At 57.0% G+C, this 24,094-nt stretch overlaps 1 protein-coding gene and 2 non-coding genes across 10 annotated transcripts in view; all 3 read right to left on the reverse strand.

The window, feature by feature from the left end:
* PRRC2B (proline rich coiled-coil 2B) overlaps window positions 1-24,094 on the reverse strand; it is a 57,405-nt gene that overhangs the window by 4,874 nt on the left and 28,437 nt on the right. For 2 of the 8 annotated variants that reach the window (XM_036261540.1, XM_036261536.1), the window contains exons 13-30: window positions 23,410-23,605; window positions 18,494-18,710; window positions 15,798-17,873; window positions 14,480-14,679; window positions 13,806-13,951; window positions 13,107-13,248; window positions 10,768-10,850; window positions 10,065-10,253; window positions 9,724-9,921; window positions 9,270-9,356; window positions 8,191-8,295; window positions 7,827-8,019; window positions 6,912-7,009; window positions 5,938-6,065; window positions 5,242-5,482; window positions 3,088-3,267; window positions 2,391-2,482; window positions 470-551 (exon numbers count right to left, since the gene is read on the reverse strand). In XM_036261540.1, the coding sequence (XP_036117433.1) occupies window positions 470-551; window positions 2,391-2,482; window positions 3,088-3,267; window positions 5,242-5,482; window positions 5,938-6,065; window positions 6,912-7,009; window positions 7,827-8,019; window positions 8,191-8,295; window positions 9,270-9,356; window positions 9,724-9,921; window positions 10,065-10,253; window positions 10,768-10,850; window positions 13,107-13,248; window positions 13,806-13,951; window positions 14,480-14,679; window positions 15,798-17,873; window positions 18,494-18,710; window positions 23,410-23,605 (4,653 nt within the window). The remainder of the gene's footprint in view (window positions 1-469; window positions 552-2,390; window positions 2,483-3,087; window positions 3,268-5,241; window positions 5,483-5,937; window positions 6,066-6,911; window positions 7,010-7,826; window positions 8,020-8,190; window positions 8,296-9,269; window positions 9,357-9,723; window positions 9,922-10,064; window positions 10,254-10,767; window positions 10,851-13,106; window positions 13,249-13,805; window positions 13,952-14,479; window positions 14,680-15,797; window positions 17,874-18,493; window positions 18,711-23,409; window positions 23,606-24,094) is intronic. The other 6 variants (XM_036261538.1, XM_036261539.1, XM_036261537.1 and 3 more) reach the window with 6 other exon arrangements.
* On the reverse strand, window positions 3,997-4,082 carry LOC118630348. The gene has a single exon (XR_004959590.1). It is a non-coding gene; the product is annotated as a small nucleolar RNA SNORD62 (small nucleolar RNA).
* Window positions 7,251-7,336, reverse strand: LOC118630347. Its single transcript, XR_004959589.1, has one exon. It is a non-coding gene; the product is annotated as a small nucleolar RNA SNORD62 (small nucleolar RNA).

Consider the following 24,094-nt stretch of genomic DNA (forward strand, 5'->3'; position numbering starts at 1 on the left):
CTGAGCGATCCCTTCGTTGTAGGCAAGGAAAGGTCGTTCCGTTCCGTCGTAGTCCCTCCCGGCCAGGACAGATGAGACACAGCGCTCACGAGAGCTAGCCCACGCGCACGCACGCACGCACGCGCACACACATGCCCCGGCTTCCAGAGCTGACCCACAGACCCGCCCAGTCCCCGCGCCGTCACAGCCCAGATCGCTACGGAGGGACAGTCCACCTTCTGGCATCACCTCCCCCGAGGACTCCGCATCCTCCCTTCTCTGCAGGACAAGGAAGGATCCAGATGCCTGTCAAGAGGAGCAATGCCTTCGCCAGGAGGGACTCGGGCTCCCGGCGCCACGCTCTAAGCGCTAGGGAACATCTCTCCTTATAACAGGAGCACACAAATGGGGTGGACAGTCCCTTCTCTTTTGGCGCTTGGAGACGGGCCTAAGCGTCCAGGGCTGGAGGGTCTGGAAAGTCATCTTCTACCTGATGAACGTAGTGTCCCTGCACAGAGCCCATGTTAACTGCTGATCCAGAGGGCTTCCCACTGGGGCTAGCAGAGCTAGGCCTGAAAAAACCAAAGGCAGGGGGTGAGAACACACGCGTCGCCACAGAAACGGAGACAAGCCCGGCGCAGCAGCCCTCGCTCGGGCGCAGACCTCCGACGGAGAACAGAGACCTTAGCCAGCCAGAGCACAGAAGGGGAGAGCGCGGTGGTCACTGCCAGCCCTGGCACCTCCAACGCAGCGCATGGAGACGCACCTGAGGGGCAGAGGCCGAGGTCCCCGCTGCGGGCAGACACTGATGGACAGATGGACAGACACTAACCGTCTCTAAGGGCTTGGAGGGTCTGGACCAACTTGATTCTATGACCAGACAAAAGGTCTCTAAACCTGATATAAGAATTATGACGATTATTTGTCTAGTCTTCCCTTTTTTGGCGTGGGGGTAGGGTGGAGAAATACCCAAAGGAACTAAACTACAGAACATCTCTCTAAATCTATTCCATGGCCCAAACAACTAGTCCCTGGTATGTTAATTGGGTAATATGTGGGAGGGGAGAAAAAGATTTCATGGTAAAAAACGTGAAGTGCTGTGCAGGGTTCACAGGACTCAGGACAGGGGCCTGTGCCTAGGAACATTCTCCCGAGAAGCTGTCTCCCACACAGGGCACCCCAAGGGCCTGACCAGGGGCCCATGCCTCAGAAGCCTTTTCCAGAAAAGTGGGAAACACTTCTCTATAAAAATATACCAATGTTCCCAACCCCAATGAAGTCACCAACCAACCAAAGGCTACTTAGCTAAGGATTCTACTTCCTGAACAGTCTCCATTGGTGAGAGCGACTGCCATTCCTACAGACGGACACAGGCGACCCTGGTCAGGGAGGGAAGGTCTGCACAGAGCTGTGGACCCGCCTGCACGCGGAGCCCCTGCCTCCCCTGAACCCCACGCGCTGTTCTGCGCTGCACCCACACCCCCTTCTCACAGCTGTGCTGCTTTGGCCTATGTGGAAAATATGACTGAAAACAAAGCAAACTAACAAAAACAAGTGAAGCCGAGAGAGTGAAAATAAGAACAGAAGAGATGATGAAATGGGGAAAAACCCACCAAACCCCTCGCTCTGAACTGCAGCTGGAAGGAGGCTGAGGCCCGGACACTCCGACAGCAGCGGAGCAGGGTGCCCACGCCAGACACCGGGCTCCTGGCAGGCAGGCTGGGGCGCGGAGCCTGCTGCTGACCTCTCCCAGGGCACTCCGGCCACGGCGTCTGCATGACTCGTGCACCAGAGGAGGGACTTCCAGGGATCCCCACCCTGGACCCAGAGCTGGAGCACGCTGCCTGCCCAGCCTTGCACGCGCTTCCTCGAGGTGAGACAGCAGAGCCAGAGCTCTCTGGCGCCTCAGTTCCCACAGAGCCGTCTCCGAATGCTGCTAAGGGGCCCGGGACCATCACTGGGGGTGGGCAGACAGAGGAGGCAAGGTGCCAGTCCGCCAAGGTAAGGCCAGGCCCCACAGCCCAGCAGTACCAAGGGACTCTGCCCCCCGCCCAGGGCTGTGCCTTCCTGGCCACTGAGTCCTTCTAAAGGCTGGTGCGAAAGTGGTGAATGGTCAGGGCGAGGCCCGCCCTCGCACAGCAGCCGCCCGCGTCCCGTCCCTGCCTCTCCAGCACTCTCCCACCGCACAGCCCTTGATGCCCGTTACGCACCAAGCCCGGCTCCTGATGTCCCTGTGGTCAGCTACAGCACATGTGTCCCAGGACCGAAACTTCATGAGGACACATCAGCTTACGAAGGGGAGCCAGCCGCAGTGCCTGTGCAGCCCTCCCTGGGCCCTGATGGTTCTGAATCCCCAGCCCCGACTACAGAGAGCCTGGCTCCTGCAACATCCGCCCCGGGGCGTCTCTCACCTGTAGGTCTGTGGTGACTGCATGGAGCCTCCTGAGGGAACGTTCTGTTTACTGTCGGCAAAGTGGAAGCCCTTCATCTCCATCTGAGAGGACTGAAGAGACCAGGAAGTAAAAGGTGCTGTTTGGTGCCCGGGAGGCAGCCCGGCCCTGGCTGAACCACCCTGGGCAGAGCAGATGGCCATGAGGGCCCAGGAGAGCTGCTGGATGGAGGGTTCAAGCTTGAAGCCTGCTTGCAGAAGAGTGGTGTGGTCTTTCCTTCTCAGTGGGGCCAGGAAGTGCCTGTGCCCAGGACATCTCTGCCCCAGGGGAGCAGTCCTCAGCAGAGCCTGGGAGCTAGCGGAGTGCGGGTCCCTGGAGCCCAGCCCCAGACACCCTCTAGCTGGGCCCCTGGGACCCCACCTGAACTGGTTCCACAGATGCTCCCTCAGCCGCCAAAAGGGAACCAAGGCATCAAGTGCACACACCGTCCCCTCTGCTCGGGCATCTCCACGCCTGAGTTCATCTACACTGCTGGCTACACGCACAGGGGCTCCTGCGTTCTGAGAGGACTTTGCAGTGAGTGGGAATCAGCAGTGGGGAGCCCAGGAGGTTGCACCCCGGACTGCTGGCCTTTTCTAGCCTAACAGTGGTGGTGACTAACCTGAAAGGTTTGACAAGGACCCTCCCCAGGACCACAGCAGGGTGGAGTCATGCTCACCTCTCTGCTGGTGTTAAGGACCGAAGGCTGGGACCCGGGCGGAAGAATCCTGCGGGGGGCCCCGACAGAGAGGCTCTGCCCCTGAGGCAGCTGGATGGACTGCGGCAGGATCAGGGGCTGCTGCCCGGAGCCGTACCGCGGCAGAGGCAGCTGCGAGCCAGGCAGTGGCATTGTCAGCTGCTGACAACAGGGACAGTCAGGAGGAGGAATGGAAGTGGGGAGAAAGCCACAAACCACAGCTGACACACGTGCCCAGGAGCAACCACCCATCAGATGTCAGATTCTTGGGCTTCACGCAGTAGTAAAGACCCTGGATCTCCATCGGAGCTGCGCAGGGCACCCTCACTTTACCCCTATTGCTGGAATGGAGCGGGCGGTGAGGAAGCAGGGCAAGGCGGCAGCAGCTGGCTAGGGCCCCATGGGGAGTGTGCCGCTCCACCTTGGGCAAAGGGCGTGTGTCCCCAGTCCGCCTTGCTCCCCCCCCCAGCAAAGGCTCACTGAATGCAGTCTGTGCGGGGGAAGCACCCCGACACTGCCAGACCCAGCCGCAGGGTGCCAGAGCCCGCGTGCAGGTGGGGCCGGGGTAGGAGAAGAGCTAGGGAAGCTCAGGGAGGCTCCTAGGAAGTGACGCCCACCCGAGAGTCAGACGACAGAAGCAGCACAGGAAAGGCACCTTTGGAGGCTCGTGCGGCAGGGAGGCCAAGCCGATCACTGCTTAGCCTCCAAAGGCCAGAGGACGAGACTCAACTGGGCTGGGGGGTTAGGGTCTCGGAACCACACTGAAGCCTCTTGGATGCTCTTGAAACATTATGACAGAAGAACAGGGGCGACTACAAGGCCTAAGTGACCACTTCTAACGTCCAGAACAAGATGGGTGAGAGGAAGGGGATGGGGTTGGGCCACTTTTCATCTCTCAGTCACTTTCCCCTTCATGTCTCTGCTATTGAGTCCACAGTGGAGGGTCAGAAGGATCCGCTGGGATCACACCACCGAGACACGTGGCAGCCAGAGCCTCCAGGCCCAGGCTGCCTGGCACACAACAGGGCGTGGAAGGCCAGGGGGACAGAGCCGACTCAGGATGTTGTGTTGTTGTTTTTTAACTGATTTTTTTTTTTTTTTTTTTTAGAGAGAAAGAAACATTGATGAAAGAGAACGTCGACTGGCCACCTCCTGCATGCCCCCCACTGGACATCTGGCCCACAACCTGGGCATGTGCCCTGACCGGGAATTGAACCAGCGACCTCCTGGTGCAGGGTCGACGCTCAACAACTGAGCCACACGGCCGGGCCAAGGTACTGTGTTTTAAAGGGACCCCTGGCTGCCGGGCCGGTGTGGCTCAGTGGACTGAGCATCATCCCAAAGACTGAGAGGTCCCAGTTGGATTCCTGGTCAGGGAACAAACCTGGGTTGCAGGCCTGATCCCCAGTGAGGGGCGTGCAGGAGGCAGCCTATCGTTGTTTCTCTCTCTCTCCCTTCCTTTTTCTCTTTCAGAAAAAAAAAAAAAATATTGAAAAGAAAATGTTAAAGGGCCCCGGCTGCTATGCTGAGAACAGTGTGTCAGGCCCAAAGGCAGGAGCAGGAAGATGGGGCGGGAGTCGTGCAGGAGCCTGGCCAAGGAGGTGGCTGAGGGGTGAGAAATGGCTGCACTTGAACACCTCCCAGATCAGAGCTGACAGACCTGCTGGAGGAGCGGGCGATGCGGACTGGACAGCGCCAGTGCCAGGAACATAACACACTAGTTAAGTGGGAGACACCGTGAGGTACGAGAGCAACATGTGGGCAGCCCACTGGATTTGGGTTCAGGTCCCAAAGGCAGATGGGACTCAAGATACACTCTGGGAGAACTGGGAGGCACCCGTGAGTATGCAAAAGACACGCACTCACCATCGTCACACCCCACAGCCTGCAGGTGGGGACAGCAGGAGGAGCTGCAGGACGAGTAGCTCTCGCAAAGGAAGCTGGATTTGGGGGATAGGGAGGTGACAGGACTACTCAGAAGGGGCTGACCATTTGGCCGTGGTTCTGGTGGCCCATGGACTAGTCGTAGTGGGTATAAACAGCAGGTAGGTCAGCACACATGAAGAGGCAGACAAGGAAGAAGCAGTCATGTGGAAACAAGACCTCGAGTTTGGGGTGGGAGTGACTGATCCTGACCTGTGGGAGCTGAGAGTCCAACATCTGGGAGGCACCCAGACCGGCAGCCTGGCTGAGCTGGCTCTCGTAGACCAGGGTTTGGTTTCCGCTCAGGGGCTGGTAGGGGGAGCCGGACTGCGGCTTCACCATCTCCAAAGGCTGCATGCCGGGGAATGCCGAGTACGGAGGCTTCAAGGCTGTGCCTCCAGAAAGGATCATGGTGCTGGGTGGTGACAGGCTGGGGTGCATGTACACCTGAGATCTGCAAAAGCCAGGCAGATGGTTGGGGTCAGGTGCATGAACACACTCCTGGATCTGCAACGTGAGCCTGCATCAGAGCCCCCGAGGGCTTGAGAAGACACACTACTGGCCCCACCCCGAGAGTTTCTGACGTAGAAGGTCTAAGTCAGAATTTACTTTGTAACAACTTCCTAGATGGTGCAGTGCTGTTGGCCCCAGGGTGAGCACCACTGGGCAAACGTACAGGCCATGGGAAAACGTGTGATGGCAAAGGCCCTGGATGAGACACAGCAGGAGCAACCAGAGGCCCTGGAGAAGGCATGGGCGTGGCAGGGGAACTGTAAGTGACCATCATCACCCACACCCCACCCCCAGAGCAGAGAAGGGGGGAGCACAGCAGAGCAAAGGGAACAGTGCCCAGGCCACAAAGGTCTGAGCTCTGCCTGTGAGCTGCCAGCTGCCCTCCTCTCCTCGCACCTGAAGGGCTGCAAGGAGCTGAAGATCTCCTGTGACTGGGAGGCTGGGAGTCCGCCCCTCAGTCCCAGCTGGGCTGGAGCCTGCAGAGACGTGTGAAGGGAAATCGGGATCTGCTGGGCAGCGGCAGCCTGTGGGGGAAGCAAGGCAGGTCACTGCAGTGCCTCCAAGCTGGAGCTCCCTTCCCCTCATGGCAGATGGAATACCGCCCAAAATGCAAATCCAAGCACATCCTTCCTGTGCTTCTTTTGCTCTACATGTATCAGATGCTTTCCTACTACACGTATCGAGAGAGGTGGGCCACAGAAACATCACGTGAGTGAACAACCACATAAAGAACACATGCAGTTTTATCCAGTTATATGAAGACCAAAAATCTTGCAAAACTGGACAATATAATATTTAAGGTCATGTTTAAAGAGAGGTCAGGACAGGCCAAGTCCTCTATCCTCCGTCCCAAATCTGCACTTAACAGCACTCCGCCCAGGAGCGCGCGGTGCTGTCTGTGCAGGTCTGGGGGTGCCGGACCATTCGCAAGGCCCCACACCAGCTTCAGGAGTCTTCCAGAAATCCTCCCCTTGCAGCAGAGAAAATATGCCAATCCTGCATAAAATCAAATACCTGCTCATTTCTAAAACTACCTCTTTCTAATGCATCCGTGCCTGGGAGTCTAGGCCTTGCTTCTCTTCATCAGAAGGATACCTGATCACCAAAGAGAATTCCGTTTCAGCTAACTCCCCAGCTAGGACACAGGAAGAACTCTGAGAGAGGAAAACTAAGCAGGTCTAGAACACTGAGCTCCAGTCCTCTTCTTTGTCTCTCGTTTATTTGTTCCACAAATACTGACTGGCTGCATGCCATGCCATGCGCTGGGCCTTACATGTGAGGGACACAGAGAAAGAGACAGACAACAAACGAAAGAAGTAATGATACTACATCCCCGTCCCCCACCAGGCCACCTGGCTTGCTGCCATCACCTGTTGGTAACTCTGCTGCTGAGGTATCGTTTGAGGAACCAGCCGGGGCTGACTTGCAAACACATGGCCATCCAGGTAGAGAGGTGGCAGGTGGTTGCCTGGAGACATAATCCAGGAGGCAGAACAGCATCAGGTCTCACTGTTCCTGAGGTCCCTTTAGGGGACGTGTGTGGCCACTCTCTCCTGGAGAGTGTGCACAGGGCCTGCTCAGTCCCCTGCTGCGGGCCCTGGTGAAGCCACAGCACCAGGGCCCAGGAGGGGCAGCTCCAGCCCACCCTTCCACCTAACCACTCGCCCATCGCCCACACCCAGGAGCGCACTGTGACGGGGCTGCCTCGGTCTCTCAGTCACTTTCCTCTTCATCTCCCTGCTATTGAGTCCACAGTGGAGGGTCAGAAGGATCTATTGGAATTGCATCACTGAGACTTCGACAGCTGGGACCTCAAAATCCCCAACACCCCTGCCCCTTTGGGCAACTACACAATGACCAAGACTCTGACAGGAAGGGTAAGCACGGCCTCCACTGCCTGGAGACTCCAGTGAGACCAAGCACTCCCCAGGCAGGACCTCCCATCAGGGCAGCTACCCCAGGGAGCGCCATCTTTGCCCCCGGCTGCTTTTACAGAGCAGGGGACCGAGGCTCCGAGCTGACCCGCTCACTGGCGGAGGTGGCAAAGCCCCCACATGACCAGGGTCCAACTCAAAGCCGATCTCTGCTCCCTCCTCCCTCCAGCAGGTGGAGAGTAGGGAAGCACGAAGTAAGTGCGAGCTATTTGCGGCCCGTGGGAAGCTGTGCCCACCCAGCCTAGGAACAAACTCCCACTCGGAGACTCTGTGAGTCAAGGGGGGGTTGGTGCTCAGGGCTGGCAGTGCCCCCCTTGGAAGCAGCGAATGAAGCAGGCTCGGCTGAGGTACCTGGAAGAGAAGCAGATGGTGCTACAGAGGCCACGGGCATGGGCGGCATGGAAACTCCGCCAAAGGAGCTGTAGTTGACCCCGCTGGAGGCTCCCACCGAGGATGGGGGCTGGATGCCTGAGCCAGCACCGCCCGGAGAGTTCTGCTCTGGCAAACTGGGCGAGTTTTCCCAAGCCTTCCGCGCAGACTCCATCTTTGGAAGCCAGAAGAGAGGGGGACAATTGCAGGGCGAGGCAGCGGCAGCCCTGACCTGGGCCTCAAGGACGGGTGGAGGCCCATCAACATGCCACAGGGCTCTTCAGCGTTGCCTCTGCACAAGCCAAGGCAGCGAGTGTGGGACTTGCCCAGCTCAGGGCGGCGTTACCTTCAGAGTGAGGTCTGCAGTGGGGAAGGACATCTGGGAGAGGCCGACGGCCCTCTGGATGTGATGGTCACGCCGCAGAATCGGAATACTCTGTGTCAACCCGGCCTGCGGGGACAGAAAGCCATGGAACAAACAGGCACAGAAGAAATGAGACAACGTGTCAAAATCACCTTCAGATTGACTGTGTGCACGGACGACCACCAAGATGAAGTTGCCAGCAGTTTATCTCCTGCAAAGCGCTGCCGTCATGACTTTCTTCGACAGAAGACCCAGGAGAGCCACCCCCACACCTGCACCTTCCAGAGCCATCTAGCAAGGACTCCGGCCATGTGCCAGCAACACAAAAATGACTGGCCGTCACCACAAAGATGGGGAGGCCTCCAAGAAAGTGTGAAGGAGGCCCCTGGTGACACGTTCAGAAACGCGGCCGCCAGAGCCTCCTCCCGCGGATGCCCATCAACATGCCACGGGGCCCCGATAGACCCCAGAGCCTCCGCCCGCGGATGCGTGGTGCCCATCAACATGCCACGGGGCCCCGACAGACCCCAGAGCCTCCGCCCGCGGATGCGCGGTGCCCATCAACATGCCACGAAGCCCTGACAGATCCCAGAGCCTCCGCCCGCGGATGCACGGTGCCCATCAACATGCCACGGGGCCCGACGACCCCAGAGCCCCCGCCCACGGATGCGCGGTGCCCATCAACATGCCACGAAGCCCTGACAGACCCCAGAGCCTCCGCCCGCGGATGCGCGGTGCCCATCAACATGCCACGGGGCCCCGACAGACCCCAGAGCCTCCGCCCGCGGATGCGCGGTGCCCATCAACATGCCACGGGGCCCCGACAGACCCCAGAGCCTCCGCCCGCGGATGCGCGGTGCCCATCAACATGCCACGGGGCCCCGACAGACCCCAGAGCCTCCGCCCGCGGATGCGCGGTGCCCATCAACATGCCACGGGGCCCCGACAGACCCCAGAGCCTCCGCCCGCGGATGCACGGTGCCCAGCTAGAAACCGCACCGTGACTCCACCCAGGTCTGCCTGGCCCCACGGGGCAGAGCTGGCTGCACGAGCACACTCACGTTACTGGCCAAGGCATCCTGAAGCTTGACAACCGGATTCCCTGCCGGACCAGAGGCAGAACCTGGCGGCAAGCTGAAGTCAGAGTCCTGAGAAAAGGGGACAGGGTCCACAGAAATAAATCCTCCTGGCTCACAGTATCAGCGACTCAAAAAATCCACTAAGCAGCATTCACCACGGGAGCAACCTGGCCAGATGCTGCCTGACAGCACCCAAGAAAAGGATACCACCCTCATCCCCCTCCCTGCCTGTGACCACTGCCCACTCCTCTGGCAAGCGGCTAGTGTCGGGGAAATCTGGAGGGCAGCTCACTACCACCTCCCGTCCACGACCCCACGCTGGCAGACTCCCTCCAGAGTGTTGCTGCTCAGTAACCATCTCCCTACTTTTTCTAAGGGACAACTTGTCCAAGCCCCCTGCTTCCTTTCCAAGTACAAAAAAAAAGAAAGAACTCACTTTTGGACTGACTCCAAATTCGATGGGCGGTACCGGGAGCACGGAGTCCATGTGGATCTCTACCCCGTTAACAGGTGGGACGACAGCCCCAGGCAGCCGCTCAGCCCCCTCTGAACCCTTTCTGTTTTTCAGAGAACGCTCGTTGCCGATGGGTCCTGGTCGGTGCTCCTTGCTCTGTCCTGAGCCCTGTTCCGGATCCTTGATGGGAAAGCAGAGAAGTTGAAACACAAACTAGACCCCAATCTATAGCTTCTGAACACCCAGCAATCAGGGCAGAAGACAAAAGACAACAAGCCCTCCTGCCCAGGCCCCGACCCCCGTGAGTGGGACTCCCAGGTTACCTTTGGCTCAGGTTGCTTCTGAGCCTGCTCCTTGTGGCCTTCAGCCTTGGGCTCCAGGCCAGCCCCGCTCACCTCCTCTGGTTTCAGAGTGCCGTACGGCGAGCTGCGCTGAGAGGAGGTTGCAGACGACTCTCGAGACTCAGCGCTCAGGTCAACACCGCTGTCCCCCTGGCTGCTCTTAAAGCCCTGCTGTGCGAGGCACAGACGGTGAGAGCCCTGCCCCGACTCCAGAACGCAGTCAGCCGAGAACGACGACAGAATTCTGAGACACAGCTCCCCCAAACTGCCCGTGCTATGCAGTCTTGTCCCGAGCCTAGTCCTAACCTGACAACTGAAGGCAGCGGCCGAGTACACCGCCCTGCCCAAGCTCACCACCTCGGATCCCCAGCAGGCCTGGGCCAAGCTGGCCAATCTCATTTCCTTTGTGTCCCAAACCAAACTGAGTGGATAGTGACACAGGTTTGAAGGACAGTCCCCCAATCGCTTGTCCTACACTGGGGGTGGGTTTCCCTGGTAATCCCTTCTCTTCTTCCCTCTCACACAGGCATCCCACAAAGGCAGAAAACCGAGAATGAAGTCCAGCAACGAGGCAGGGCCTGTGGAAATGGCCTCTGGTCCAGGCTCAACTGCTGTGGCTGAGGGCGAGCTCAGGCAGCCGCCAGGATGAAAGGCCCAGGCCGGCAGCCATGGGGACGGCACTCACCTCAGCAGAGCCAGGCTCGGTGCTGTTGAAGGCAGTGGCGGCTTTAGTCCAGGAGTCGCCAGTCGAGGCCTGAACGGGGAGGGCTGCCGGGAGGGGAGACAGAGAATCAGGACAGCAGGGAGGACAGCCAGCTGCCAGGACGAGCACAGGTGCACACAGACCAAGTCCCCTCAGCCCACCACCGGCAGGCTGGTGAGCAGGCCCGACACACAGGAGCTGGCCCGGGAGCCTCCCCCGCCTCCCCAGCACCCTCCGACAGTCCTGTCCTCGCGCCTCGCGCCGATCGGATGGAGCAGCGATCGTGCCAGCCGCTCCCCGCTCCCGCTCCCGCCAGCACTGCCACTCATTCCGCTGAGTGCGGCTTCCCTTCACCTAAGCCAGCTCTTTATCTCTACAAGCTGGGAGCTGCTACAATGTCTGAAATTCTGTTAGCTCAAATTACTCTGAGGTTCCAAAGAAGCCTTGGACCTTATGTATGCACACAAAATTTCACACGTGACCTTAGGATCCAGGGGCTCCCTGAGGCCCTCCCGGGCCCTTGGCCTGAGCACTATAGAACCTGGAGGAAAAGTCCTGATGGCAGAAGCCATCGCCCGTGCCCAGTCCACTCTACCCCAACTGCTGGGCAGGCACTTCTGGACATTTCCATTATGACACCTGTCACACACACACAAGTACCAGACTGACATTTACATTATGATACCTGTCACACACTCACACACACAAACATTATACCTGTCACACACACACAAATACTAGACTGACATTTACATTATGATACCTGTCACACACACACACAAACATTGTACCTGCCACACACACACATTTACATTATACCTGCCACACACACACAAATACCAGACTGACATTTACATTATGACACCTGTCACACACACACAAACATTATACCTGTCACACACACACATTTATATTATACCTGACACACACACACACACACAAATACCAGACTGACATTTACATTATGACACCTGTCACACACACACAAACATTATACCTGTCACACACACACATTTATATTATACCTGACACACACACACACACACAAATACCAGACTGACATTTACATTATGACACCTGTCACACACACACAAACATTATACCTGTCACACACACACATTTACATTATACCTGACACACACACACACAAATACCAGACTGACATTTACATTATGACACCTGTCATACACTCACACACACAAACATTATACCTGTCACACACACACATTCACATTATACCTGACACACACACACACAAATACCAGACTGACATTTACATTATGACACCTGTCATACACTCACACACACAAACATTATACCTGTCACACACTCACACATTATACCTGACACACACTCACACACAAACATTATGATACCTGCCACACACACACATTATGATACCTGACACACACTCACACAATTATACCTGTCACACACACACACTCACAAAATACCAGACTGTCTGACATCAACATTTCATTGCAAGATCATCACGCGTTCCATCACAGCTGGGTCCTTCCCAATGTTATCCTGCAGTGAGGACAGGCCGTGCAGTGAACCTGAAAGAATCCATGCCCAGAACCCAGAACCTCAGCTGTCTGTCACGTGGCTCTGAGGGCGAGTCCCTCCATTCTGAAAACCGTTGGCTGCTGTGTTTAAAAACAAGCTGAAAGTGGGTGATTTCTCCAGGATACCCTTGGAGGTGTCATGTGCCCTGATTTTATGCATCTTTGTACCCTGCAGGGCCCTGGTCAAAATGGGCATTCAAGAAGAATCTGCTTAGTTAAGATGCTTTTGTATTTTTAAAGTTACCAGAAAAATAGCATCGACTATAGAATTTTAGAAATAAGTTCAGGGAAACAAACTTTCTAAAAAGCGAGGTCCACCTTACTCTGGTCTGTCTTCTGAAAGAGCGTCTGGGGAGCTGGCAGAACCTTCCTACCAGGCTGGGGAAGGGCAAGGAGCTGATCAGGAAGCTGTGGACTGTGGTTCCCTCCCTGGCAGCCAATCATCGACTTCCACAGTCTCATTAAGGGTATGTGGCGTGGGCAAAGGGAGTCAAGCCCGCCCCCAAGGGCCCAGAGCAGGAGGGCCGGGCTCGGGATGCCAGCTCTTCAGCCAGACACAAGGCAGGAAAGTCAACCCGTTCAGGGACTACAGCTACACACGGCACTAAGGGCCATCTAACATACTCTGGCTCAGCAGGGGATGCCAGGAAACAGGTTACACTCTACCTACACTCAAGGCCCTGAAAGCAGATGTTCCGTAAGAAGAGAAGAGCCGCGGGCTACACGTCTGAGCCCAGACACCCCAGCTCTTACCCTGGCTGCTGCTCTCCCAGATTTCGGTGCCCAGGCTGCTGCCTGGCACAGGCACATCGCCTTGCTCCAGGCACAAGTTGTTCTGCTTTTTCGCAAACCGAGGAGGAATACGGGAGGAAAGACCTCGACCTTTGACAGGCACCTAAGGAAAAGAAAGGGTGGTATAGGCCGTCCTAGAAGTCATCCTCCCCGGAAAAGTCTCTGGGGCACCAAAACCAAGAGAACTTGCTCCAGAGACGCTGGATAGCTCATCACTCAAGACCTCAGCTACATGTGAACTTCAATGCCAACCAGAGCACACCTGGAAAGGGCTGACAGTCAATGGGCTGTGATGAACTCTGACAACCGGACAAGGTGCAGTGCCCCACCGACACCATCTGAGCAGGGTCCCCACCCCTCGTCACTCCCAGGGTGACGAGTCTTATCCCACTCAGACCGGGGCACAGAGGAAGGAGAAGGGACTTGGGGGCTGATGAAGGTCTGCAGCTGCTGTCACTGGACGAGGCCCCTCTCTGAGGACAGGAAGGAGGCCACCTACCGCCATGGGGCTGCCGGGAGAGCAGGCACTGGGCACTGTCTTCAGGAGCACTACTTCCCTCCGCCCTGTGCTGGGCTAAACTCAGAACTCTCAGCCCTGGCTCTGGCTCCCCTGCATCAGCCTGCCCTCTGCCCTGCGCCCCCCCACCTCGCGCCCCTCACCTGCACAGCTTGCTCCTTCTTCCTCCTCTCTTCTTCCAGCAGGCGGCGCTGCTTCTTGGTCAGGACCTCGATGAAGCCTTCACCCACCATGGAGCCCACCTCAGTCTCCTCCCCGGGGCTGGACCCGCAGTTCTCAATGATGGAATCTGAACCAGGAGTGCACGAGAAGGAACAGTGTTCCACCCACCAGGAGCCAAGAATAACCCAGCCCTATAGGCAGCTGACATCTCTGGGTGGCTGTGCTCCGAAGGCCAGGCAATGCCTGGCGTGATACCTCCAAGGAGCCGTGCTGTGTTCACCAGGACCCACGAATCCAGCTGAGATTTCTACGCCTTTCTCACACCAAACTAACAAACTGCTAACTCAAACCAAAGAGATCTAAGTGACACTTGGCTTAGAAAAGTCTGGAGACAAAGACACCTATGTCCCAGCTCTGCTACTAACCAGCCACGTGTCCTGGACGAACCACTCAACTTCTCGGGGCCTCGGGTTCCCCTCTTTAAGACTGGGCGCTGCAGACAGCTACAAGGGTTCGGCCAGCTGTGAGTAGCCCAGCACACTGGGCCAGGGCCCGCCCCAAGGCTCAGACGCTCAGGGAGAGGACAGACTTGGCGGCCCCGAGTGAGGTCCCACTCTGCCTGGCTCTTCCCCGGGAACCCAGGCGACAGACTCACTTCCATAGTCCAGGCCAAGCTGCTCCGCGGCCTCCGCCTGCTCACCCGCCCTCTGAACAGCCAGCGTGGCCTCCGCGGCCTCCTCGCAGGCGGCGTCGGGGGTGCCGGCGGTGGCGCGGGCTGCCCGCTCCAGGGTGTAGTGGCTGCTCCCACTGCTGCAGCCGAGACCGCCTGCCCCTGGCAAGGCCTCGTCCGGGGGCCTGTGGAGGAAGGAGGGCCTCGTCAGCTCAGGGAGAAGGGAGACTGCCTCAGCACACAGCCCCCACGCGTGCCCTGACCTGTGCCCACGCCCTCACCGGCCTGTTCCGTGCAAGCTGCTCCCCAGCAGCCGCGGGCTGTGTGCAGGCCACAGGGACGGCCCTTCCAGCCGCCTGCTGCCACCCGGCTCTCCCTGCTCCTGGAGCAAGCTGCTCCGCCACGGGCCTGCCCGGGCTCCGTACGTCCCACTCTGAGCCAAGCTCAGCAGGGCTCCACAGAGGAGAGAGTGGGGAGGACTTGACCAGAGCCGCAGGGTGTCCTCCTGTCCCGACACTGACCAGCAGGGCGCCCAGGCCTCACCCTACCACCGGGCTCCTGCAGAAATCAGAAGCAAAACCGGGCCCTGGAAAGCTAGACTAGACAGACACCTGAAGGAATCAGCTTGTCCTGTGGCTCCTCCCTTGGGTAAGAGTCACAGCCCACGCCTGTGCCCTGGACCCCGAGAGGCAGTGGAAGCAGTCTCACCGGCATGCTGAGGTGTGGCCCGTGCTGCGCCGGCACACCTGCACGGCCGCCCTCCCTGACCCGGCAGCCTGCAGCACTGAGCTGACGTGGGCCACCCACACACCGAAGCCTCCAATCCAGGCCAGAGAGGGTCACTGGCCTCAGGCAGCCTTCCCTGTGCTCCTGCCTGTCTGACCACGCCGCCGCCGTGGCGGTCCCCGGGGGCAGCAGAGCTGGCCAGGCAGCAGCCCGCAGCAGAGGCACCTGGCAGCCTGAGAGGTGCTGGCCAGGCACCTCGCCGCAGTGGCCCCTCAGGGGGACCCCAAGAGCACACATGGAGGCTGAAGTCTTGGGGCAGGTGCAGGACAGCCACCGCAAGAGGACCACTGGGGACTCTAGTTTTGGTTTCAGTTTTGAAGCCACAACAAAACGCCAAAGCAGACAAGTGGAGCAAGGGCGAGTGACGGAGACACTCACACCAGGGCCATCACCCCTGGTGCAGGGGAGCCGGGGCACCGGACACAGGGCAGGACCCGCATGCATGAAGTGCTGCTCAGAACACTGGCTTCCTCACAGGGCAACAGCCACAGAAAGACCCGGGTTCTGGTGGTGTTACCTTCTGGCTCTCACGGGCGTCCCACTCTGCAGGTCCTCATCGCGGGGAGAGGTGCCGCCACCTCCGGGCCTAGCACACTTCTCCCCGGACCCTCCCGGCTCCAGCTTTCGGCTCTGTCTGTCCACCAGGGGCCTCTGACTGGAGAAGCTCCTCTTGGCCAACTCCTTCTTCTCCCCCATGCTGGTCCCAGGCAGGCTGCCGTCCGCCTGGGAGCGGGCCTCGGCCGTGGGGCCGCCGCGCCGCTCATGCCGCTCGCTGAAGTCGCTGCTCTCGGAGGCCGTCTCCCACTCCTCGTTGGCGTGGTCGGAGGAGTTCTGGCAGGAGAGCTCGGGGGACCTGCGGCCCGCAGCACCGCTCTTGTCCCCAGGACAGAGTTTGGGCCTGGCTGGCCACTGGCCCGCCAGCAGCTGGGGCTCCTCCTCGGGCCCCCACAGGCCCAAGGACTCCCGCTCCTGCCGGAGGCGCCGGAAGCGAGGGGGCTTGTCCTGGCGCGGGGGGCGCCTTCTCCTGAAGGGCCGGCTCTCCGCGTTGTCGGAGTCTGCCACGTGGTCGTCCTGGAAGAAGGCCCTCTTCTCCTCCGGGCGGCTGTCCTCGAAGCCCCTGGCACCGAAGGAGTCAGAAGGCCTGTAGGCCTCCGGGACGTGGTCTCTGTCCGTGGGTCGCTGGGAGCCGCAGGCGTCGGGGGAGCCGTGGTCCTGCCAGCAGGTGCCAGGACCCTTGCTCTGCCAGTGGGCTGGCTCTCTGGACACGAAGGTTCTCCGCCCGTAGCCGCAGTTGCTCAGCCGGGGAGGGAGGGCTCGCCCGAAGGCCCGCAGGCCTCTGCTCTTCGCCTCTAGACCGCTGTGGTCGTCAGAGGACATCTTGTTGGACCGCCAGGAGTCTTTGAAGTCACCTTTCTTCAAGGCGCCCTCCTCCCTGTCCAGGAGCGAGCCTTCGTGGCCACTGTCTGAGCCTCTCTGCCGCCGCCGCTTGGGAAGCTCTTCGTACTCGGAGCCCTCGCTGTGGGTCTCGCTGGCGATGCGGCGCCGGGGCTTGGCTCTGGGGAAGTCCTCGGGCTGACCAAACTCTCGCAGGCCCCGGCCACGGCCACTTCTCTGGCTGTTGGTGTAGATGCCCCGCGCCCCAAGGACCCCCCCGCCACAGATGCCAGGACCACTGCCGCCTGCACACCGGCCACGGAAAGAGAATTCTCGGAACCCACGGCCGCGGCTCCGGGGCTGCCCTCGGCCCCCAAAAGCTTGCTCCTCGTCAATGAAGATCCAGTTATTCCTCTTGGTCGGGGGGGTGTCGCTGGGCTCCCGGGAGGATCTGGTCTCCCAGGCCCTGTCGGGCTTCTCGTCCTCTTCGGACTTGCTGGCTGAGCAGCCTGAACGAGCCTGGGCTACGCCCTGAGCTGAAGAGGCAGAGGAGTTGGCCCGCATGGGGTCGTTCTCCTCGTCCTCGTCCTTGATGGCCTGGTGGCTCGGCACCTCCTCCTTGGCCCGGCGAGCGCTCTCCTCCCCCAGCTCCTGCCGACTCTTCTCCAGCTCCTTCTCCTTGTCCTCCACCTTGAGGGCTTTCAGCACGGGCTTCCGGACGGGCCCCGACCTCCGGGTCCTGCCGGTCTGCTCCGGGGGCTGGCTGCTGGTGCCCCGGGGCTCAGGATTCCACTCAGGCTCCAGGGACGGCTGTTTGTGGGGGCTTCCTTCCTTCTCCCAGGAGGAGATGGTAAAGGGGGGCTCCCCCCGAGGCGTATCCTTTTCCACACTGTTGGCTGTGTCAGCGGCCTTGGGCTGCTGGCTAACGTCCCAATTTCTATACTCTGGCTTTTTCTCAGCTGGGGCAAAGTCGGGCTCCAACGGGGAACACCTGAGGTTTGGGGCGTGACCCCCAGGAGCACCTGCTTCCTGTACATTTTCCTGGGGTGGAAACAAAAGCTCCTGGCCTATTCTTTGAGAAGAGACACAGCTGTCAAAGTCTGCTCGGGCCTTCTTGTCAAAAGCACTCAAGTACTCCTCCACTCTCTCCTCAAGGAGATCGCGCTGGGCACTTATGGCCCCTGCCCTTCCGGGTGAGGCAGAGTAAGAGCTTTCATTCCTGAAAAGGAACCAGAAAAACCAGTCAATGTGATGGGAGCCTGGTTCCTGCTTCCCATGCTGAACAGAGCTTAGTTTTAAAAATTAAAAAAATGTACAAAAAGAAAAATAAAAATGGAAAAAAACATAAACATCAATATTTCCTCTATCTTTAAACAGGTCTCAGAGCGGCCGGGCCACGGACTGGTCGGAGGCCCTGGGGTCCAGAGTGAAGAAGGCAGTGGCTGCGGGGGACTCAGAACGCCACCCGGAGACAGCAGCTGGGGCGCCTCTGGTTCGATCAGCTGGAGCCTGGGAGTCGCGAAGCGTCCACTTTCACAGGAAGAAGCCCCCACGTGCTCAGCCCTCCCTGCTGAGCCCCGAGCCCCGAGCCCCACCCCCTCGCCTGCCCCAGTGCAGACCTGCCTTTGACCCAGGATTTCTCCTTGGCCTGCAGTCCCACCACCAGACAGTCCCATGAGAGCGCCCGGACCGTCCTCGGGGCTCTGCCCAGAGGGTGCTGGCAGCCCCTCGCCAGGCGTCTGCGCCCGCGGGCAGTGTCCCCTGGGACAGCGCTCTGCCCGAGCTCCCCCGGGAGAGCCCTGCTCCGGGTGTAGGTGCGCGGGACCAAGCTCATCTCACCTGACGTGCATGTCCACGGCCAAAGCGTCGCTGGACTTCGGGTGCGGCAGGGAGTAGCTCTTGCTCTGCAGGGCCATGTAGCCCTCGGGGCTCCACACGGGGGCGGGGTCGATGGCGGTCACTTTTCTTTCCTGCAGTGGAGGGACACGGCTCTGATCTTCAGAGCGACAGCCGGTCCCACTGCCAGAGTCCTGGGGCACCATGGGCTTCATCAGTCCTGAAGAAGGAAAGAACTGATGTGTCACCTGGTTCAGAAGCCAGGCTCCAATTTCAGGGTCAACCAAAAGCTCAAAGGAGACAACAGTGACCCCAAACCGCCCACGGACAGGCACATCCCTGTGAACATCACCAGGGCCTTCACCCCTTCCTGACCACAGCACCTCTGCAGCCAGAGCCTGCAGTCCGAGGTGCTGAAAGACTTCTTCAAACCCTGGGAAGTCCAGTCTCAGTGTCCAGACAAAGGGCCCCTGCGATGAAGGGTCTCCGAAACGGGCAAATGGAAGCTGTATTAGCCATGAGTTCATCAGCACTGGCAGAAGGCCAGTGAGGCCGCCACACAGCGGCGAGACTGTGAGCAGAGGCCAGAAGGTCTGTGTGCAGACCCAGCCAGGTGAGCTGTGCCCGAGGGCCTACACGGACCGAGCTGGCCCTCACCTGCTTCAGAACCTGTGCAAGGAGACTTACAAAGGGATTTTGGTTTTAGTTCCATTCATTTCTAACCCCAAGAGTGACAGCAACACTCCGCATTTTCCTACAGGGAGGGGAGGCATGAAGCACAAGTAACAATAAGATGCTAACAAGCCCGAGGAGTTCAGGATGAGGTGGTATCTGGGTCCTAGTAGATCTAAAGTGGTTAGGGAGACTGCCCCCCTAATGGCCTCTCTCCACAGTCCTCAATGAGGGAGTCGGCTGGGTGCAGATATATTAAAGGTCTCCTTGGGATTTTAGTCTGTGGATAAAAGACCTGATTTTCAAACGTTTTCTTCACAAAGCTTACTAGGAGCTAATACTCCACTGTGCTCATCGTTCCCGCTGACCCAGGCCGGGGAGCGGGGTCGCCAGCTCTGCTCAAATGCTCTGATGCCAGACCCCGGCGGAGCCAGGCTGAGTTGGGGGGGGGGCTCCCCGGAACCCTAAAATCCACAGCATCTGTCAAGTACTGATGGAGGCAGGCTCCACTGCTCAACACTGTACACATCAACCTATTTTTGGCAATATGGCAAAGCCTCATTACCTGGAAAACCCTCCCACCACAAACATGCTGGACAGAATATATCAAAATTGTGCTTGCAGAGCTGTGTCCTCTAGAAAATAGGGATTCCCCAGAGAACTGAAACCCCAGCCGCAGGCCTAAGCCACGAGATGGATGGGGGAACACGTCTGTCTGTCTCTGTAACCTATGGGTCTGGTCTTGAGCACACGCCCGGCACAGAGAACGGGGCTTTTCTGCCTAGTGCAGAGATGAGCTGAGACGCCGCTGATAACAAAGGGCCACACCCTCAGCTAAAGGGTGGATCAGAAAATCACACGCTCTTTTGTACAGGGAATCAACTAAGTCTGTCTTGGCCTGCACCAGGGCAGGGAACCACTCCAGAGGGACCGAGTCTCAGCCCAAGCCATACTGGGTCCCTACAATAAATAAAGCTTTGTTGAACTTCCAATAATAGAATAATCTGTTAAACACTAGAAAACTATGTTTTAAATGATTAAAAAGGATAAAGAAATTAAAACTCATTGGACAGCAAGGAAAAAAAAGCAGATTAGACATAGCTGGAGAGAAACCTGAAATGAAAAACAGTTCTGAGGTTTTTCCCAAAGGCACCCAAGATAACCTGTCTTCCACATTGAGAGACGTGGAAGACAGAATGAGAAAGTGCACAATAGTCCGGGGGGGGGGGGGGTCCTAGGAAGCAAGGATACGAAGAGTGAGGACGAGGCAATATCTGCATCGATAATGAGAAGAGAATGTCCCAGGAGTGATGACAGACGTCCGTCCTGCGGTTCCAGCACCGGGAGCTCTGGCAGCAGGGAGCACGGTGGGCGCGGGCACGCATCTCGACGCGGACACCAGACAGGCCCGCAGAGCTGGGGGAACGGGTGGGCCAGCAGAAATGCAAATTCAACGCCCTCCTCAGACTGACAGTAACGGTCATCTGCGGACTCGACACCCAGCGGTACTGCCACTCAAGAGGAAAGGGGACATGAACACTTTTCCAGGCAAAGGAACCTGCCAAAACCTGTCCGGAAGGGCTGGACAGAATGCACGTCACGGAGAGCTCGGCCGAACCCAGACGGAAGGAAGTGGGTGCAAGAGGGAAGAGCGGCAGGGAGGCTGGTGGACACAGGCGGTCTGAGCAGCACCACTGGACAGAACAACAGACGCAGGGACTAGCCTGGTGGGCACAGGAACAAGGAAGAGTTAAAATTCTAGGCAGGAGGTACTCTGAGTCCAGGTTAAGGGTGAAGCCACTGATTATCCTTTGCAAAGTCGAGGGCACATGTTGAAATTTAATGTAACTACTAAGATTGTAGAAACAGAATGTAGAAGGAAAACAATAGGAAAACTTGAACCAAAAAAAAAGTAAAAGAAAAAACAGAAAAGAGGGACATGCCCTGGCTGGTTTTACTCAGTGGTTAGAGCATCAGCCCAAGGACCAAAGGGTCACAGGTTCAATCCCTGGCCCTGGGCAGGGTGGTTTAGGAGACAATCAATCAATGTGTCTCTCTAACATCAATGTTTCTCTCTCTCTCTCTCTGCCTCCCCCACCTCCCCTCCCTTCCACTCTAAAAAGTAAATGAAAAAATATCCTCAGGTGAGGATTAACAAGAACAAAACAAAAGAGGGACAAGCAAAGCATTAAATAGGAGAGTGGGAAATCCAATCATAATAATCCCAGTAATTCTAAAGGACCAGCTTTGGCAATATAGTGAGACTGTGGGAGTGGCTGAAACCCCAAACACTGTGTATACAAAGATATACTCCCCAAGATGGGCTTGGAGAGGCCAAGGGTAAAAAGTTGGAAAGATGATACCAAATGATCACTAATCAAAAGAAAACGGGAATGATGTTCCTGTGAGACCAGGCAGACAGTGAGGCAGGAAGCACAGGTGCACCTGCTCAGACACGAAGCGAACACTGCCAGGCCGACAGGACTGGACAGGCCACGATCGTCATGGGGGATCTGAACACACCTCTGAGTGAGTGAAAAGGGACAAAAACCTGCAAAGAAATAGATATTCACATAGCACAATAAGCACGCTCAATTTACATCCAATTAGAGAATGCCTATTCTTGTCAAGCAAACATAGAATGTTAAAAGCAAAAAGCCATGTAATAGCCTGCAACAAAAATCTCAACAAGTGTCAAGCAATCTAGACTGGGGCCTGGCTGGCACACTCCAGTCCTTGAGTGAAATCTGACCTGCTGCCTGTTTTAAAAACAGTTTTACTGCAAAGCAAGGGTGCTCATTCATTCACTATTGTCTGCAGCTGTGTTTGCTCTACAACAGTACTTACTGTCTGGCACTGACAGAGGAAGGTGATGACCCCTGGGATCTCTATCCTACAGACCACTTATCTGACCACAAAGCAGACACATTAGAAAATCACATCGTAAGAACAATCTTTAAGCTCTACATATTTGGGAAATTTGTAACACGTCATTAAAAAAATCATAATCAGAAAAGAAATCAAAAGCAGTCTAACATTTAGAACTGTACAATGACAGAGTGCTTTCCCATAAAACTCACAGGAGCTCACAGCTCAGGTGACACTTAAATACTTGTATCGGAAAAGTCGAAGAGTAATGAGCTAAGCATCAGTTAGAACAGAACAGAATGATTCCCTGGCACAGTGGTTAGAGCAGCAGCCAGAGCACAGAAGGGTCACGTGCTATGAGAAGCAACCAACTGATGTGTCTCCCACATCAATGTTTCTCTGTCTCTCTCCCTCCCTTCACTCTCTCTGAAAAAGCAACAACAACAACAACAAAATAACCTCGGGTGACAACAAAACAAACAACTATAAAAAACAGAATAATTACAAAGAAAATAGAAAAAGGCAAAAATTGATGAAGTAAGAATCAACTAAAATAGGGAAATTAAGAAATCCAAAAGCTGCTATTTAAAAATGTCATTAACTGCCTTGGCCGGTGTGGCTCAGCCTGAAGACCAAAGAGTCACAAGTTCAATTCTGGTCAGGGCCATGTACCTCAGTTGCGGTTCATCCCTGGCCCTGGTCAGGGAGGTGCTGGAGGCAACAAGTTGATGTGTCTCTCTCACATCAATGTTTCTCTCTCTCTCCCTCCCTCCCACTCTACCTGAAGATAAATAGAAAAATATCCTCAAGTAAGGATTAAAAATAATAATAAATAAATAAAAATGTCATTAACTGTCCGGACGGTGTGAGCATCAACCCTCGTACCAAGAGGTTGCTGGTTTGATTCTGGGTCAGGACATATGCCCAGGTTGTGGGCCTGATCCTCAGTGGGGGGCATGCAGGAGGCAGCCAATCGATGTTTCTCTCTCTCTCATTCCCTCTTCCTTCCTCTCTTTCTAAAATCAATAAAGAAAAGATATTAAAAAAAATAAAAATGTCATTAATTAAAACCTGGGGAAGTCTCATCAAGGAAAGAAAATGGAGAAGACACAAAGAACACAAATGACAATAAAGGATAAAACGACATAGATGTGATAGGGAAATTAATTAAAGCAATTCATTACGCATGACCTTAGGACTCTCCCAAGAAGTTTTTGTGACAGGCACTATGATCATACCCTCATTTTGCAAACAAGAAAGTTAAAACTCAGACTGGTCACGTGACTTGTGGAAGGGGCCACCGTGCAATCCATGGCTCTCACCTGGAGGCAACAGCCCTCACACCACCCCCTGCGGGGCCACAAGCCCATGGAGCTTACCTGAGGGGTGCAGGGCTGAGGGGTAGAAATCCACTGGGGTCCGAGCGGGTGTGATCCGTGGGTCCATGTAGGAAGGCATCATCATCCACCTGGGATCGAAGCCCAGCATCTGAGGATGGTGCGCGTAGAAGGCGCGCTGTGGGTGGGAGGGCGGAGGGTACACCTGTGGCCAATGCTGCATCTTGTACAGTTGCTCCTGAGTGGGGAGAGAGGCCCAGTTAGACAGGCAGCTCCACCACCCCTGCACACACTCACTCTTCCTGCAGGGGGCCCAGGAAGCCCATCCAAAACAGTCAACCACAGAGGGAAGGGGAGAGCCCTGTGCCCGCACTCATCATCTCCACAGGTGCCAGGGGGTCCTCCAGTAAATACAAGGCAGAGCAGGTGTTCACGGAGATCAAACACCCCTGGAAATGACACCTGACCAGCACGCCTCCCAGGGTTCTCCTTGCCTGCACACCGGAGGACGGTCACCACTCCTTCCCTCCTCACCACTGCCCTCTGCAGTCCATTCTCCACACTCACCCAGGGCGACCTTTCACACACACATACACCTCTGGCCATGTCAACCCCACGCTTCAAAAGAGCTTTCGTTGGCTCCCCACAGGGATACACACCAGCTCCAGTGTCTTGCGGGACCTGCCCCCGCCTCCTCGCTTCACCGCACACCTGCCTGCCTGGCTCC

The sequence above is a fragment of the Molossus molossus genome, unplaced genomic scaffold (genome assembly GCF_014108415.1).
Source record: "Molossus molossus isolate mMolMol1 unplaced genomic scaffold, mMolMol1.p scaffold_m16_p_14, whole genome shotgun sequence".
NCBI lineage: Eukaryota > Metazoa > Chordata > Mammalia > Chiroptera > Molossidae > Molossus > Molossus molossus.